Here is a 16575-nt window from a genome sequence, read left to right on the forward strand (position 1 = left end):
GACCTCAAGACGATCGCCTTGCCACGTCTGCAAGCGTTGTGTAACGGTGGCGTCACGGATGACGCACCGTCACAGAGAAGTACGGCAGTACCCGGCTTAGTCACCCGAGGTAACGGTGCTTAGTGGCTGTAACGGGCTGGGAAAGTGGGACGGGTAGTCCAACGGTTGTGCGTGGTGCAATTCCCGCACGTTCCATTTTCAGCTAGTCGTTACATTTGGTGGAACGTCAGTGAATGCGTTCGAACCCCGGCTCAACCAATGGCATTTGGTTTCCCCAGGCCTCGATCGAGAGAGGGGGGATGTAACGGTGGCGTCACGGATGACGCACCGTCACAGAGAAGTACGGCAGTACCCGGCTTAGTCACCCGAGGTAACGGTGCTTAGTGGCTGTAACGGGCTGGGAAAGTGGGACGGGTAGTCCAACGGTTGTGCGTGGTGCAATTCCCGCACGTTCCATTTTCAGCTAGTCGTTACACGTTGTGGATCGAGTACGCCCATGTAACCACCGTATTTGCCATCGTGGCGCGCCTCGAGTTTCCTTCCAACATCAACATCCGTCTCTGCAACCTCGTGACCAATTAGACAACAGCCGCAACACTTTGTTGACGGTGAGGGTTCGCGCGCATAACTGTGTGAGACGTAGATGAGTGAGCATCGGAAACGAATTGCCGGGTATGAAGCGGATGTGGGGACCGAGGTGAAGAGCACGTAGTTGGGGAGTCTCCCCATTACAAAGAAGTAACGTCTCGGGATCGACCTCATTCATTCTTCGGCTCCACACGCCCAATGCGCGTATCGTTAAAAGCTCGAGCGTAGGCAGTGGCGGGAGTTGTTTCACAAGACGCAGTATATCGGCGTTCTGTAAGGGAACGGTGAGATGGAGAGCCTGCACGCGTCCCGGATAAGTCTCAATGACGTGGCTTGGGGTTGCGCGCTCTTTCTTACGATACGAGACAGTGGTGTGTACATGGAGGGCCGAAGTACCAGAGCGCTGGAGAATGATGCGAGGATCGACAAGCTGAGTGCGATGGGCGTCCATGATGTGACACCACATACTGGGATCTTCCAACACGATTGTGCGCCAACGGCTGCACACCTTGGTGATCGTGACCGCGCGGTGTATCTGGTTGGATGGGTTTCCAAGGACATCAGTGTTGGGTGCTGCGACAAACCGAAATATACGTCTGAGGATCTCGACGGGAAGCTTGTTGACTGGAAGGAAGTTGTTCTCGTATCTCCTAAATAGACCGGTGAGATGTTGGAGATCACGAGAAATGGCGCAAGCCTGGGGACAGAGCGATGGTCAGAAACTAGAGTGCGACACCGGCAAGGCGGGAGACATGCCTCTCGAGCGCTGTTGAAAGATCGATCAGTCGGTTAAGGAACGTGCTATGGCATATCAAGACAGACCTTATAATACCGAGACGAAGTTCGTCCCTTGAGGCAGCGAAAAGATCGCTCAATGCCTGCGACGTTGCTGAATTTCCCCTCATGTATGGCATGCTGGCTGTAAATCACCAGGGCGAGCGACAATAAACTCGATCACCAGTGAGTGGTAATGGCGAGCCGATTCGGAAACTAGAGTGATCTGCGTCACTGGTGCCTACCCAAGGTTGAGGACTCCGCTGGTGTGAAGACGAGAGCGGAAGTAAGGGAGAGGTGCGAACACAAATGGCCTTGGGCAGGTTTTGAACGGGTGTCTGAGTGTCAATATGAGACAGTGGCGGTGTTACAACATGCCGTGAGGTCAGCGGCACATTGCTAGCTACCGGTTACCAGTGACTGTGGGCCCCTCTTTTTTGTGTTGTGTAAATGAGGTCTCTCTTTGAGTCATCGTACAAATGCGCAGTCGTTGTTACATCCAGCACAGTTCGTGATTTGATAACCCAAGCTGTCAGATCCGCGAGTACTACTTAGGTGCGTCATCACGCGCTTGGGCGTTGCAACGTGGGAATATGGGATCGACGTCTTGAACAGGCGTCGGCGCACGCGCATTCACATGTTTCCTCAACCTCGTTCCCCTGATTTGCCATAAATGTCTACATACTCGTCATGCTCGAGATGAAGCAGTACGACCAGGCGTGATCTGATTTCCGGGTGCTCGCCAGGTCACACCTGGCAAAATCATTCGTGGCCACGCGCGCACATGGACGGCATCAACACCCGTCGCGGTGTTGCATCAAGCGTGGCCGCCTGACCTCTTCCCCGTCTGTCGCCCTCCATGTGCATGTGCTTCGTTGGCGGCTCATGGTAGCATTTGGTCGTTGTCACAGTCAGCCGCGGTTCTTCCGCTACTTCGCTTCAGGAAGCGCCGGAGGATATATACTGAGGGGTTCCAATTGCGACTTCTCGCTGGCCAGGTCCTCTTGCCTCCCGTCTTCAGTGCACAGGCAGCATCGCCGTCACGCCTTGGTTTGATTCCGACCGGCTACGATGCGTTTCTCTCTTCTCACGTCGTTGGCGGCTCTCGCGGTCGGTGCGTATGCCCAATCCTCCTCGGTGGACGCGTACGTCGCGTCCGAGTCCCCTGCGGCCAAGGCGGGGCTTCTCGCCAACATCGGCCCGAGCGGTTCCAAGGCTAGCGGGGCGAAGGTGAGCAGCATGCGGTGACTTGCGAGCTCCGAGCTTCTGTTCCATGCGTGTGTCGTGTAGAGCGCTGACACATGACCGCGTTCGTGCGTCTGTTCCACAGGCGGGTGTGGTCATTGCGAGCCCCAGCACATCAAATCCCAACTACCTGTACACCTGGGTTCGCGACTCGTCTCTGGTATTCAAGACTATCATCGACCAGTTCACCACTGGAGAGGACACGTCCCTTCAGGGTCTGATTGACCAGTTCACCACGGCGGAATCTATCCTACAGCAGACGTCTAATCCATCAGGCTCGGTCAGCACTGGGGGTCTCGGAGAGCCTAAGTTCAACATCGACGAGACTGCATTCACCGGCTCGTGGGGCCGTCCTCAACGTGGTAAGTGCTCGCAAGAGCAACTCGGTCCCAGCGAAGCGCCACGCTCACGATTGGTTACCTGCTCTTAGATGGTCCTGCCCTCCGGTCGACCGCTATCATCACATATGCAAATTGGCTGCTTGCGAACGGAAATGGCACGAGCTACGTCCAGAACACACTGTGGCCGATCATCAAGCTAGACCTCGATTACGTCCAAAACAACTGGAACTCGTCGACGTATGTGTTCGGCATACCAAGTCCTTGCGATGGCAGCTGATTCGCGCCTTGTTCAGTTTTGACCTTTGGGAAGAGATCAACTCGTCATCCTTCTTCACGACTGCGGTACAGCACCGGGCGCTCCGTCAGGGTGCGGCATTTGCCAACGCGGTTGGCCAGTCATCGGTCGCCGATGGCTACACGACTCAGGCAGACAACCTTCTATGCTTCCTTCAGGTCAGTTAGTACATTATATTCGCTCCCAATTTGTCGGGGATTGATATGATCGTTTCAGTCGTACTGGAACCCAAGCGCTGGTTACGTGACTTCGAATACTGGCGGTGGACGGTCTGGCAAGGACTCAAACTCCGTCCTCGCTTCAATTCATACTTTTGACGTCGACGCTGGTTGCGATGCTGCGACCTTCCAGCCGTGCTCAGACAAGGCGCTCTCCAACCTCAAGGTTTACGTCGACTCCTTCCGGTCCGTATACAGCATCAACATTGGCATCGCATCCAATGCTGCTGTTGCCGTGGGTCGCTACCCCGAGGATGTCTACTTCAATGGCAACGTGAGTTCATCATCATCCAATCGCAGCTATTGGTGATTCATCACGCCTTTCGTACCATATCTAGCCCTGGTATCTCTCCGTATTCGCCGTCGCCGAGCAACTGTACGACGCTCTCATTACTTGGGACAAGCAAGGCTCCCTCCAGGTCACCTCGACGTCGCTCGCTTTCTTCCAACAGTTCGACTCCTCGGTCACTACTGGCACCTACGGCTCCTCCTCCTCGACCTATAGTACACTCACTGCTTCCATCAAGAACTTCGCCGAGGGCTTCCTAGCGATCAATGCTAAGTACACACCCTCGAACGGCGGTCTTTCGGAGCAGTTTGACAAGAGCACCGGCTCGCCCCTTTCCGCCGCCGATCTTACTTGGAGCTACGCGTCCGCGCTCACGGCGTTCGCCGCTCGCTCTGGCAAGACGTACGCGAGCTGGGGTGCGTCCGGCTTGACGGTACCCTCGCAGTGCAATGGCAACGCCGGCCCCACTGTTTCCGTCACCTTCAATGTTGACGCGACGACGGTCTTCGGGGAGAACATATACATTACCGGCAGCGTCCCCGCTCTCCAGGATTGGTCGCCCGACACAGCGCTCCTGCTCTCCTCTGCGAACTATCCCACGTGGTCCATCACGGTGACCCTTCCTGCGTCGACCGTCATCGAGTACAAGTATATCCGGAAGAATAACGGCCAGGTCACATGGGAGTCTGACCCTAACAACTCGATCACCACGCCTGCCAGTGGGGCAGTCACTCAGAACGACTCCTGGCGGTGAATGATCCCCATTTTGACCCGAGTCTTCTGCAGCACCGAGGGGGCCGGTGTTACATCGCCCAATGACTTATAAAAGATGGGGTGTGAAGTGGGGCAATGAATTACCATGACTCTTGGCGCAGTTGTCTCTCGGCTCGAGTGCCAGTCACCCCGTTGTACGCTACTAATAAGATAGCCATACGTTTGTATCAATAGACCTACCAACTGGGCACCGATATTATGGACCATAATCATTGCGTCAAAACCAGACCATATGCGCATTGGCTGCGGGCATCGCCGCCGCTTTCTATACTGTGACTCCAGATCTCTATCTGCTCGACACTATCGTGGGCCGTTCGTACGTCACTTCTAGTCATGATCGCAGAACGACAGACGGAGCGCGTAAGTCATAAATCGATTGACTAGGTATGTGACTCTTGCCCTTCGACTGACACACCGGCTGACCTTCAATCGATTCTTTTTTCTCCCTTCAGCTCCCCTGAAAGCCAAGCCAACGTTCGATCTGCTTTGTTATCTCACGACGTCCACCATTATGACGGTGGAAAGCACGTGGATGGACCACCGTGCGTTCGCGAGCTGGGTACCTTGTCCCATCGGTCGATCTTGATGGAGAATGCTTGCGTCTTCATGCTCTCCCGCTATGTTCGGCATTACATGGTGCCAGATTCAGACAGTATGTACCCTCATGTCCTCCATGATACCTGCTTTGTGGCGACGCTGGTGGTGTTCTCACGATGATCATGAAATCGACGAGCAATGACCATCGCCCCTTATCCCCCGGAGTCCCATTGTCCGGTGGCGCGGCATAGCGCCCACCACAAAGCGTCGGGGAGTCCTTAAGTTCGCAAACGTGTGGACGACAATCGTCGGCCCACTTATTGTCGTCGCCCCACCAGGGCAGCTCCTCTGTGGGTCACGCAACTGCTACAATGGTTTACCTTGCGATCGCCATTAAGCCCCAGGGACGACACATTGCTACGTCGTGGCTCTCCTGCACGGCAGCTAAACAAACCCGTACAACTTCGTTACGGTACGTACTTACTATCAGAATCTGTAAGTCAAGTGCTAGCCTTGGTGGTAACCAAAGCATTGGTAGCTGAAAGCGGTTCAGCCCGCAATGATCAAAGCACTCCCGAGGCGTATCCCTGAACACTACGATCCAAGCAGTGGTCCAAAGTCTAACCAAGAATAGTCTACATGCAAACGCACCGTCCGTGCATTACATCCTCGTGCAGCAATGCTCTATCCCTTCGCTCTGAGCCCCCGCCCACAATCCTCATCACCCAGTCGCTCAAAAGTACTTATCCCAGAAGCCCTTCGTGCCATTCGTCGGCGCGGCGTACTCCTCAATGCCGAGCAGCTTCATCATGAGGTTGTACACCTGCACGTTCTCGAACGTCTCCATCACGTACGCGTCGTCCGCGGTCGAGTGCCAGCCCTTATTCGGTCGCGTAAGGTCGCGCCCGAAGAGCGACGCGAGGCGCCGCACGGGGCTGGACGCAGATGATTTCGCGCGGTCAGCCTCGATTGCTTTCACAACAGCGGAGAAGGGCCCATGCGCGACAAACATGGCGTGCATCTCCTTGTATTGGTTATCGTAGCCGTGACTCTGCGCATTGGCGTTAGCCAACGGACGTAAGATTGACCGTACGAGATCACCTACCCCCTTGTTCATACCCGAGCCGTTCTCGATGCGGTTCGTCAGGGCATATTCTATCCGTGGTACGATGTATATGGGCGCGATGCGCTCGTTGTTCGTGAAGTGCCAGCGCTTCGGCATCGTTTCGTGCGTGTACACATCAAACTTGCCGTCGCTGAGCTGCGACGCGTTCAGGAGCACGCGGAGGTATTTGTCTGCGTTCTCGGGCGTATCGAAGCGCAAGCCCATTGCCGGCCAGCCGTCCTCGTGCTTAATGTGCTTGTAGCCGTCACCGAGAATGTCGTCGATGAAGACAAGCTCGGGATGGCTCGTGTCCGTCATACCGTGGTCGCTCACGAAGACGATGTCGACGATATCGGTCAGGTTGCGTGCCTCGATCTCGTCGTGGAGGTCGCGTGCGAAGACGTCCACTTGTTTCAAGACTTGCTACGGATGTGGACGGCTGTGAGTGCTTATATCGAGGGCAGGGATGGAAGAATAACTAACATCGACAACCTTGGATGTTGGCCCATACTTGTGACCGGCCTGGTCGAGAGAAGGCTCGTATGCTGTAGACGTCAGAAAGATACTCAACTGCTCGAAATACTGGTCAGGCGTACCCATAATGAACTGAGGACGAGTATCGACTGGCAGGTCGATCCAACTCAGGATCTGGCTGAGCTTGTGTTTCAAGGGTACGTGATCCTGGTCGGCGTACATCGTCAGTAGTAGACGGCACACTCAACGACCGAATGAACATACCTTCCAAGGTACGAAGTATGTCGGTGAAGCGCCGCTAGTGGTCTTTGGCGGTCCTGGCCTATGGAAAGAATCAGAAGAGCCTGGTAAACATTCTGCCATTGAACACACCACATGAGATTTGCCGTCCTTACGCCAGCCTTCTCTGCTGTCTCCCACATCTGCGCGCAAAGACTTATGAGCACATGGTCCGCCTTGATACAAGCGGCCACGATGTACCGGTTCGCCGTGCCACCAATCCGCGATCCATGCAGACTCAATACGATTGTAGTGGAACTGACGATCTGTCGCTGGATCCCAAAAATCCTAATAGCCGAGATAAGACCGCGTTAACACATAATCGGGATATGACGTACGTTTGCTACTATCCCATGGGACTCCGCATATAGTCCAGTCCTAGCGCGATTTCAGGACAGCTGCACACCACTTCGCCATGAACACTCACATCAAAGCCCAATGATTACTTCGTAGTCGCGGTGGTGAGCTTCGTCTATGATGAGATACCGTGGGTATGACAACTCACGGAAAAGTAAGGGTCTACAATCAAGTTCAAGTGAGCATAGATCCTATGCACCGCACAAAGAGCGGCAAACATACCGGGAAAACAGGCTGCATAGACTTCGCACGAAGCCCGTCCTTGCTGATAGCCAGCAAGTGAGGCGTCAAATTACGGTCGAGGTAGTCCGCCCTATAGCCCAGCGTTCACAACGCCGCTTCAAACACGATAGCACCCTGGCTGACGCACCGTAGGCCGTCAATGGATACGATAATCGCCGTCTTCTTGAAGTCATGCGTTCCATTGCTGAGTAGGCCCTGCGTGTTCAACTGGGGTTTCGTGTCGCTCGCCCGGGGGCCAGATAAGAAGTTTCGTAACGGAATGGCGATGGAGAGCAAGAGCAGAGAGAAGAACAGCACACTAAACACGACGCATTTCCTGGACCTGCTCGGAGGCGGAAGTTCTGCGGTCTCTTCCTCATCATATTGTGCATCATCGAGTCGTCGCTGCTCAGATGATATCAACGTCTTGCGCTCTTCATCGTCTAACGAATGACGCGGGGAATCCGAAGCGGACGCGAGCTTGAAGTACTCCGGTTTCATAGCGACAAGGCTGCCCAGCGAGAGTCTCCTAGAAGCCGACCGAAGAGAATAGCTGAACAGAGGCCCGCCTGCAGGTACGCTCGTACGTTCGAGATGGAATGAGGAGGGACAGCTGATGTTGAGTGGCTGGAACGTGCAGCAGTGACTCCGAGGATGCTATCCGTCCCGAGAGGATTACGTAATACAACCTCCGCGGTCATTCCTTTTATGGGACCCACTACCAACCGCCAAGAGGCGTAACATTGCTTCCATTGCCAGATTGCTCAGCCACTGCGTCACGGCTAGCTATTGGCACGCCAATAAGTCATAACTGTAAGTGCAGATGGGGATACTCTCATTGTACGACATTGTAATATCAGGCGGAACGGTATTCGTAGCCACCGATTACAATCGTGTGGGATGAGGATGTCTTTGCATCGCATCAAAATAGGACCTTCTCAGGCAATGCAGCTCGACTTTGATCACAGACTCGGGTCGACAATTTTCAGGCACCAAGGCTTGTAGATTGGACGTCCATATAGGAACGGGGTAATATCGTGGGTACGCCTTTTGTAAAGCTATGGACTCAATCTCAGAAAGACAAGCCACGAGATGAAAGTTGAGGGCGAGCTTGTGGTACACGCAATGCAAATAATCAGCCAAGACACGCAGCGCCACCGGGAATAAGATGTATACAAGTTGATATGGATTGTCCATACGACACATAGCTCAGAGCAAACTGACTGGCTCCCAAGATCAACAGATTTACCCCCAGCGTTACAGAAGCGATTATGCCAAGGAAACAGAAGTTGAGTTACGCGCGCAAGGGTGAAGAATCGCCTCGAGAACCCAGGGAAGAGAAATTGCCCATTCAACACAAGACCTCCACCTCGTCGCCCTCGCCCTCGTCTTCGTCCACGAATGCGCTACTGCGGGATACTCCGTGAATGGGTGCCCTCGAACGCCTTCAGGCTCCGTACCTCCAACCAATAACACGTCGCCCTCGGTAAAGTCTGCGTTCTCTGCAGCAAACAGCGCAGAACACGACTGTACCGGATTGTGCAGATCTTCGGGGAGTGATGGGTGCAGGAGCGAGGGGTCATCTGGAGTTTAGGGAAGGTAGCATAGTGACGGTGTAGATGGATTGGAATGGATGGCCAACATATTGCCAGTAGCTGTCCCTGCGAGCATGATAAACTCAGACTAGCTCAGGAAAGACCTTAGCAACAGGCGGATGCCGTCAGTGGAGGTGGCGACTGAGACTGGCACTGCAGCTGCACTAGGAAGGCGTGATCGGTTACACACTCCGTGGGTTGCTGGTCGCTACAGCCATAGTCAATGCCTCGGTCTTTGACGTCGATCGATTGCCCGCAGGCGCTCTTCGGAGGTGAAGTGTATGCTGGCGGTGGTGTGGGCGGTGCCTGGAATAAAATTGTCACAACGAAGGGAGAGACAGCCATCACGCGAAGCCTACCTCCTTCAGAGGTGCAGGAAGTAGCTCCTCCATCTATGGCTGATCAGCGTATGTCAAACGATCAAAAGGTAGGACGAACCAGAAAAACTTCCTCAAGGGGAGCTGGGCCAACTTCCTCCATAATTCCTATAGCTTTGCGTTTGACTGCAAGCCGTTCGGAGACCTGAAGCCTTTTCTTCCAAACCCGGTATGCCTGCGGTTACAAAGTTCAGATGCTCGTGTAAATGAAAGGATTGTAGTACGCACCTGCACGACAGCGCGAGTAACAGGGCGACGCCAATTGTGAGCTTGCTGCACGTAACCGTCCCTGAGTATCCGGATGATGTCGAGCTTGCCGATGGCCGCTTCCATCGCGTGCATGCCTGCATCTACCCAATAAGTTGTCGCCTTGTTGCTGGGGGACGGGGTAGCAGATTGGATGCGGGACGGGAGGGAGCTTGTAGGAACTCTGTCTCCTATGAGGAGCACAGGGGAGATAGCGCCGATCATCTCGACAGCGACGATACGGATGGGCGAGCCGGGCAAGTTATCGTCCCCGCGTAATAAGCAAGTCGGCTTCCATGGCGGTCTGGGAGGTGCTATGACAATATTGAGTACTGTCGGACGCGCCCAGCCACTGCAAGATCGATCTTGTTAGCCACCATGACCTCGACGTCGCTGACAGGGCCACTGTTCGGGTCGCAGACTTTGGTCATATCGGAAGGACGGGGGCTCGTTGCAAGGTTGTGCGCGACTGCCTTGACTTGAATCTTGAGGGAGACGATGAGCGACCGTCGTTGCGGTGTCACGTAATACTTCCTAATCGGTCATGCCACAACGTGGCGACGTAGGGGATGCAGAACCGAAGGATATGCAAGGTCTTCATGCGGAGATGCATACATGGTAGCTCATGGAGCTGTGACCGAGACTTCTCATTAAGGAGGGTTTGATCAGCATATCGATGAGCCAAGGCTTTAGAGGCGGGCTCCTAGCGAAGCGCGTCGGGACGTCTGAGCTGGAGAGCATACGTCGAAGGTTTGCCAACCGACTGGATCAGGTCTAGATGCGAAACGTTCGCAAGTAGAAGGACCGTCACCTTCGACCTGTGTGCGGGCAGTAACACAGTGACTCCAAGTTCAAGTTTGTGGCACTTGCGCGCGATGTGTGTCGTTATGGGTGACCAGGAGACGTGCTGGCTGCATGGGGCATGATGCATGACTTGCCACAAACAAGTATTTCCCGCGCATCTGCTCGCCGCCAGCGCTTGTCCCTGTACCATGCATCTGCGGATCTGCGTGACTTACCAAGTCTGCGCAGGCTGCGCCCGCACACGAACTCCTCGGACCTCGACTCGTCCTGCATGTTGTACGCGTTTCAAGGGGCTATTTCCCAGCTCTGTCATTGTGCATGCGACGCATCAGCATGTTGACGGAGGGCTATCATGCTTATCTATATTCACACTCGGCAGAAGCTCGTCTAGAGAACCCGGCAGGCCCGCCTGATGGACTGTCCACGGGTCCAATTTGAGGCGTTGTACCAGCCTATCCCCTCACTCGTCCTCGTTCGAGTCGACCACAACCACGACACCGTTGGACCTTCGCGGCGTGCAGTTGGTGAAAGGGTATCACGGCTAGAGTCCCACTACTCACGAGACCTGCGAAGTCCACCGTCTCCTCATTTCGCTCCACCTTTGGTCTTGCATCCCGGATCTTGTGCTGCACCTCCATTCAAATAGGTTCCGCTGCACACCGTCGTGTCTATGTTCCCAACTGCCATGCACGCAATGTTCTTCCTGCTAGCACTGGCTGTCACGACTCTAGCCAAGCCGCTCGCATTCAACCCTCGTGATGCGATTTCCCCGCCCATCACGAACCCTACGGCTCAGACCGTGTGGAAGGCAGGAGACACGCAGACGGTGACTTGGTGAGTCCCACATACATAACACAAGTAGCGAGGCCAGGCGTTCAACTAAGCGTTGAACCTGTTAGGGATCTGTCAGGGTTGAACGGTGCTCAGCCGTCTAACCCTCAGGCTCAGATCATCCTCGGCACGTTCACCAACGGGGAGGAGCACCTGCTGCTCGGTGAGGTTTCCCACTAATCATCTGCCACGTCCACGTCCCTTACAGTATGAACTCGTTGCTGCAGACACTGTGCTCGCGTCAGGCTTCAACATTCTTGACGGGAACGTCACTCTGACCGTCCCGACAGTTACGACGGGCAGCGACTACATCGTCTGTTGTACGTATACTATATCACTGCACGTCCTTCATGCACGCTAAGAGCCCTCCCTCTTCAGTGTTTGGCTCATCTGGCGACATCAGCCCCCCGTTCACGATCGTCGGCACCGACGCATCCTCCTCGTCATTCGCCCCTACTACGCAAGCGGACGCAGCGTCGAGCTCCAGGAGGTTCCCACCGCACCAGACCACTCACCCCACGACGTCCGTCAGTCTGCCGCCGACCGTCATCCAGACCACAATCCCATCAAGTGCTTCGAGTCCGCTCACGACGTGGTCATCGACTTCTATCTTCTTTCCCTCGGGCACACCGTCGTCCGCGGTATCTGGCAGCACTCAGCCCACTGCGACCGCGACCTCCCCTAGCAACTCAACGACGGGGACGAGTGCATCTTCGACGAGCACCATCACTGGCGCTGTTGGCACTGGAAACTCCGGTGCGCGGACGACCGTGGCGGGATTGCATCTATGGAGCGCCATCGTTGGCACATTAGCTTTCTGGGTTCTGCTGTGAGATCTGTCAGGATTGCCGGTGACTGACCCGTACGAACATTTTAATGCCCCAGATGCTCTGTACCATAGCTTGTATACCTACCAATGCGATAACGCCGCCTCACGTCTACCCACCTCACCTCCACCGCGTTGCCGCCCTATCGTCTGATGACCCATATCACATGCACGCGCGCAGACCGACGCAGCAGACTTCGAATGCAAAAAATGATACAATTGCAGGTCCATATGCAACAATGCCAGTACTAGATGCGGGCGACCGACAGAACGCACGACCACAAACCCAAGCGAATCCGTGTGTCGCCAGCCGCTGGGTATAGGAATACCATCTTTATCTTTGCCACCAATCTGCCGAACGCGAACACCGACACACAACGCGCAGGAGTCGTCACGCTTCTAAAGAAGCTGTAACACGCCACTATCGAGCGCCCACAACCCACAACCCAACGACAAGACATGTAGCTGTTAATCCTCCTCTTTGCCCTTCATTGCCGACCGCCCGCGCCGTCGCGGACGAGCCGGTGGCGCTACGCGCTCTTCAACGAACGAACGTCTTCGCCGCCTCGACAGGGCCGTGAACCTGCAGGAGCGGGCTTGTTGACCACAGGTCGAAAGGGTCGCTTGCCGAAATCACCAATCGTCGCGCCAACTATCGCAGTCCGAGCCGGGACAGCGCTTCTTGTACACGGGCTTCGAACGACATGGTCGGGTGGCTGAGGCGTGCCAGGTCAAGAGCCTTCTTGAATGCTTCCGTGCCGAATCGTTGAGCGGCCGGTATTGACGAGCACAAGTATTGCGCTGTGTCCTCGTCTACAAGCGCAAGAAGTGCGCCGATGAAAAGGATAGACGCAGAGAGTATGAGATAAACAAGTGATGAAGAGGTTAGCGACGAGGCATCAGGCAAACAGGGACATACCACTAGGCTCCACCGCGCATAGCCGGGAGAGGTGAACGTTCTCGCAATCCTTGTCTCTACATTCTCCACCTATGTCATATTGGCAGACTCGGCCCTGATTATCTGACAGAAACTTTAGAACCGAGGCTTGCTTGAGCGGTTTCAGATCAATGTTAGCGGAGGTCGCGCTGGAAGATAATCCAGCGAAAGCTGCAGGAGGAGGCATAGGCACGAGAGAACCGGAGTCTTGCAGAGGGGCACGCAGGAGAGGATGGCGATCTAACAGCGAATGATAAGTCTCAAAAGATGTGGACGATTCGGTAGATTGCTGGTGCTCGGCAGTTGCGATGACCTCGATCTGTAGCAGAAGTAGTCAGCAGCAGTCGACCGACGGTTGTTTCCTACGCGAGGATACCGCAAATGAATACGTACCTGAGCCGACGTCTCTGGACGGATGCCAACGACGTCGACTTCTGCGCTATCACTTTGTTCGACAGATTCCTCAGAGTCGATAACCTGTGAAGGAAAGAAAGAAAAGGGCAGACAAGACAGAGATAGGTAGAAAGATGACAAGGGCAAGTAACAAAGATAAAAATGGGAGTACAAAAGAGAGTACCCAGAGAAGACAAGAGTTTAGCATGGATTCGGATAGCCGCTAGAGGCGCGGCATAAAAAGAAAAGATCCTTGCCGCTTGTTCTTGTCGTGCTTCAGCTGTCAAAACTAGGGACCGCATCACCACACGACCATCGAAAACAAGTACGATGACGTCACCACGCATGCCACCCAACATTACGAGCACGCAAAAACCCCAGAATCGTCGGAATTGGAAAACGAAGATTGAGAGGAAGCAGGGATAGGGATGAACGATGAGGATGAAGTACTGCAGGAGAACTCGTATTGTCCAAGGACTTGCCTTCGTCGCCTGTGACTGCATGTTCTAGCGCCTTGACCTCTGTAATGAAAAGGCGTCAGAGGATAGTAGCACGGATGTTGCATAGCGATGAGAACCTATCGGTGTTGTTGGGCTAGTTGGCGACTCCGAGTCTGGTAGAGATACAGTCCCGTCCCCGTTGGTCCCTGGGAACAATAAGCAGGAAGATCAGGCGATATATGGTGGGGCAGACTGACCTCGATAGACAAGACTGCTCAGAACTGTACGCTCATCTCGACTCTCGCTCAGTCGTCCACTGGAGACTTCCGGCGTCGACGACGAACTACTTCGGGAAAGATGTAACGATCGTGCGGAAACCGCGTCATCTTCCTCTTGCTTGACAGTAGCTGAGCCGTTGGTCTGCGTGTTCGACGATAGAGCAGTACCGCGCGACGCCTATGAAGCAGTCAGCTGGCATCCGTATGTGCAATGGCAGGTGCAAACAAACCAGTGCGATTTTCTTTAACCGATTTTGCTCACGCTGGGCAATAAGCTCCCGCATTCTCCGGATCTGCTCCTCTTTCTCCAACAATGCCGCAGGGTTAATCAGAGGAGTAACCGGAGAATCAACACACGGTGTCGGGGCGACGGACGCCTCAGGGGTGCTCGCGATTGGTCCACGAGAGTCCGTCCTGGACGACACAACACTGATCAAAAGAGTTGCCTCTTCCTGCTCGTCTTCAGTGTCACTGAGGTCGATGACACATCGTCGTTGAGTGAGACCTGCAAAGCCGGTCGTCCTTCTTCGAACTGGTGGCCGGTAGTTGTCGGTTCGCACCCCTGAGCGAGAGGAACCGGGCTCCAAGTCGACGAAGTCGGCGGCGACAGGCCGCTTGGTCCCCCGGCGGACGCTTGTGGACTGCGCATCCTCCCATGCCAGACGTGATTGGGACGGGCCAGGAACAACACCCATGTCATCGTCATTACCGTACGACAGGTCTCCATTACCGATAGCGGAGGTAGACGGGGGCGCGGCCAAGGAGCGATTTGATGTTGACGAGGTCGCGGACGGAGGCATCCTCTCTCCGATGCCGGATACCTTTGCTGACAGAGCAGACGGCACAGGGCGGGGAAGCGGCGTATAATCCGTCGTCGGCCCTCCGGATAGCCCAGGTACTTCATCGACATTCATACGGTCCATGTAAACAGCGCGAGAAGACCGCATGGAAGCCGAAGCCGTACTCGTCGAAGTCGTCGCACCTGTGGTCGAGGTCGAGGGAGCCGCAGGTTCAATGCTCTTCAAGAAGTCGTCCACTGTCTTGGTGGGAACGATGTCGATGGTAGAACTAGTAGAAGCCACAGGGCTGGTAGAAGGCAGCGAGACAGATGATGACTTCTGTGGCCTGAGCTTCCGCGAGGCCAGAACGGCCTTGCGGGCAAGCAGCTCCGCTTTGCGTTGTTGCTCCATATCCGAGAGACTGGGAGACAGTGCAGCGGACTCGTTGGCATTGCTCGTACTGGGTACAAAAGGCGCCGCAGCAGCTGAGAGAGATGACACCGGCTCGGTCTGTTGAGGCCTTGGAGGAGCGCTTGGGGATGTCGGAGCAGTTGAAGGAGTATACGGCAGGAGGCCTGTGACATCTAGGTTGGTCGGGAGCCGAAGGTTGAGTTCAACGAAAACGTAGAAGATGATTTCTCGGCTTAGACCGCAGTCTACGAGATACTCCGGACGCACGCCCCAGCCAAGCAGATCTAAGACAATGTCTTTCGCTGCGTCGAACTGCGCTTGAGTCACTACGGGAGACACGCAACTTGTCAGCTCGGGTAGTGTAGATTACATCGACACGGGGGCTTACAGGCTAATCCTGGCCGGACATGGTTCTCATCGACATGGGCTGATGCCAAGGCGGGAACCAGGGCGGGAGAAGCAAACACAGATGGACGAGAAGGAACAGAACTGAGCGTGGGCGATATAGGTTCAACTTTGGGTTTCTGTGGCGGAGTTTGCGTGGCTGCCTTCCCCTGCTCTACGACTTTGTTGAAGGTCAGGTCAGGCTTGAGTTTGGGCGTAGGCGGGGCCATCTCAGAGTCGCTGATCTCGCCCTCCTCCCGTGCTTGACTATCATCAACGTCCATTGATTCGGAGGGTGCAGCCACAGTCTTTGCTGGTTGCACGGTCGCCCCAGAGACTTCGGAGGAAGCTGTTCCTGATGGCTCTTCAGAGCCGTAGTCGAGCTCGATCGATGGCGGCGCAGCGAGAGATCGTGCAATATGAGGTGCAGTGGTAGTTGCGGTAAGCTTACGTCTCTTAGACTTCAGCGTGAGCAGTGCTGCTGTTCGAAGCGAGGCAGCGGGGTCTTCGGCGGGAGGGTGTGTACCCGGTAGGTTGGGGACTGCCTCTGTGGTCTGATCTACGAGATGTGAGCCAGACATATTAAAGTGACAGCGTTCGACGCCACGGTAACCAAGAAAGAGGAAGAGTCAGAGACGAGGAAGTGAACGAGGAGCGGCGGGCGATGTGCAGTAGATAAGTTCCAAGAACGGCACGTATCGGCGCCAAGAGCCTCACGCACAGACCACCCCACCTGGCGTCTAAGTTCCTTTCCGTTCAGTACGCCTCGGGCCACG

The 16575-nt window shown here is 55.0% G+C and overlaps 5 protein-coding genes across 5 annotated transcripts; 2 read left to right on the forward strand and 3 right to left on the reverse strand.

The window, feature by feature from the left end:
• Positions 1-2398: 2398 nt before the first annotated feature.
• DICSQDRAFT_134993 (glucoamylase) lies at positions 2399-4651 on the forward strand. The gene is made up of 6 exons (XM_007364028.1): positions 2399-2592; positions 2693-2969; positions 3038-3185; positions 3242-3401; positions 3460-3735; positions 3800-4651. Exons 1-6 carry the CDS (start codon positions 2434-2436, stop codon positions 4502-4504), a joined length of 1725 nt encoding a protein of 574 aa, XP_007364090.1. The 5' UTR covers positions 2399-2433; the 3' UTR covers positions 4505-4651.
• Positions 4652-5439: 788 nt separating this feature from the next.
• On the reverse strand, positions 5440-8126 carry DICSQDRAFT_179478 (Phosphodiest-domain-containing protein). Its single transcript, XM_007364029.1, has 12 exons — positions 7647-8126; positions 7499-7589; positions 7425-7438; positions 7347-7364; positions 7258-7297; positions 7121-7207; positions 7013-7062; positions 6905-6962; positions 6763-6847; positions 6650-6711; positions 6167-6589; positions 5440-6112 (listed from the first exon to the last, which is right to left on the reverse strand). Exons 1-12 carry the CDS (start codon positions 7997-7999, stop codon positions 5795-5797), a joined length of 1599 nt encoding a protein of 532 aa, XP_007364091.1. The 5' UTR covers positions 8000-8126; the 3' UTR covers positions 5440-5794.
• Positions 8127-8658: 532 nt separating this feature from the next.
• DICSQDRAFT_134996 (uncharacterized protein) lies at positions 8659-10363 on the reverse strand. Its single transcript, XM_007364030.1, has 3 exons — positions 9699-10363; positions 9453-9645; positions 8659-9399 (listed from the first exon to the last, which is right to left on the reverse strand). The coding sequence occupies exons 1-2, from the start codon at positions 9801-9803 to the stop codon at positions 9514-9516; spliced, it is 237 nt and encodes a 78-aa protein (XP_007364092.1). The 5' UTR covers positions 9804-10363; the 3' UTR covers positions 8659-9399; positions 9453-9513.
• Positions 10364-11286: 923 nt separating this feature from the next.
• On the forward strand, positions 11287-11770 carry DICSQDRAFT_12195 (uncharacterized protein; the record flags this gene model as incomplete). The annotated part of the gene is made up of 4 exons (XM_007364031.1): positions 11287-11354; positions 11420-11514; positions 11579-11671; positions 11730-11770. Coding segments are annotated over 4 exons (297 nt in total), but the record flags the coding sequence as incomplete, so codon positions are not given.
• Positions 11771-12397: 627 nt separating this feature from the next.
• DICSQDRAFT_134999 (uncharacterized protein) lies at positions 12398-16397 on the reverse strand. The gene is made up of 5 exons (XM_007364032.1): positions 15804-16397; positions 14456-15741; positions 14205-14403; positions 14085-14153; positions 12398-14028 (listed from the first exon to the last, which is right to left on the reverse strand). Exons 1-5 carry the CDS (start codon positions 16378-16380, stop codon positions 13844-13846), a joined length of 2316 nt encoding a protein of 771 aa, XP_007364094.1. The 5' UTR covers positions 16381-16397; the 3' UTR covers positions 12398-13843.
• Positions 16398-16575: the final 178 nt, after the last annotated feature.

This window comes from Dichomitus squalens, assembly GCF_000275845.1.
Source record: "Dichomitus squalens LYAD-421 SS1 unplaced genomic scaffold DICSQscaffold_7, whole genome shotgun sequence".
Classification (NCBI taxonomy): domain Eukaryota; kingdom Fungi; phylum Basidiomycota; class Agaricomycetes; order Polyporales; family Polyporaceae; genus Dichomitus; species Dichomitus squalens.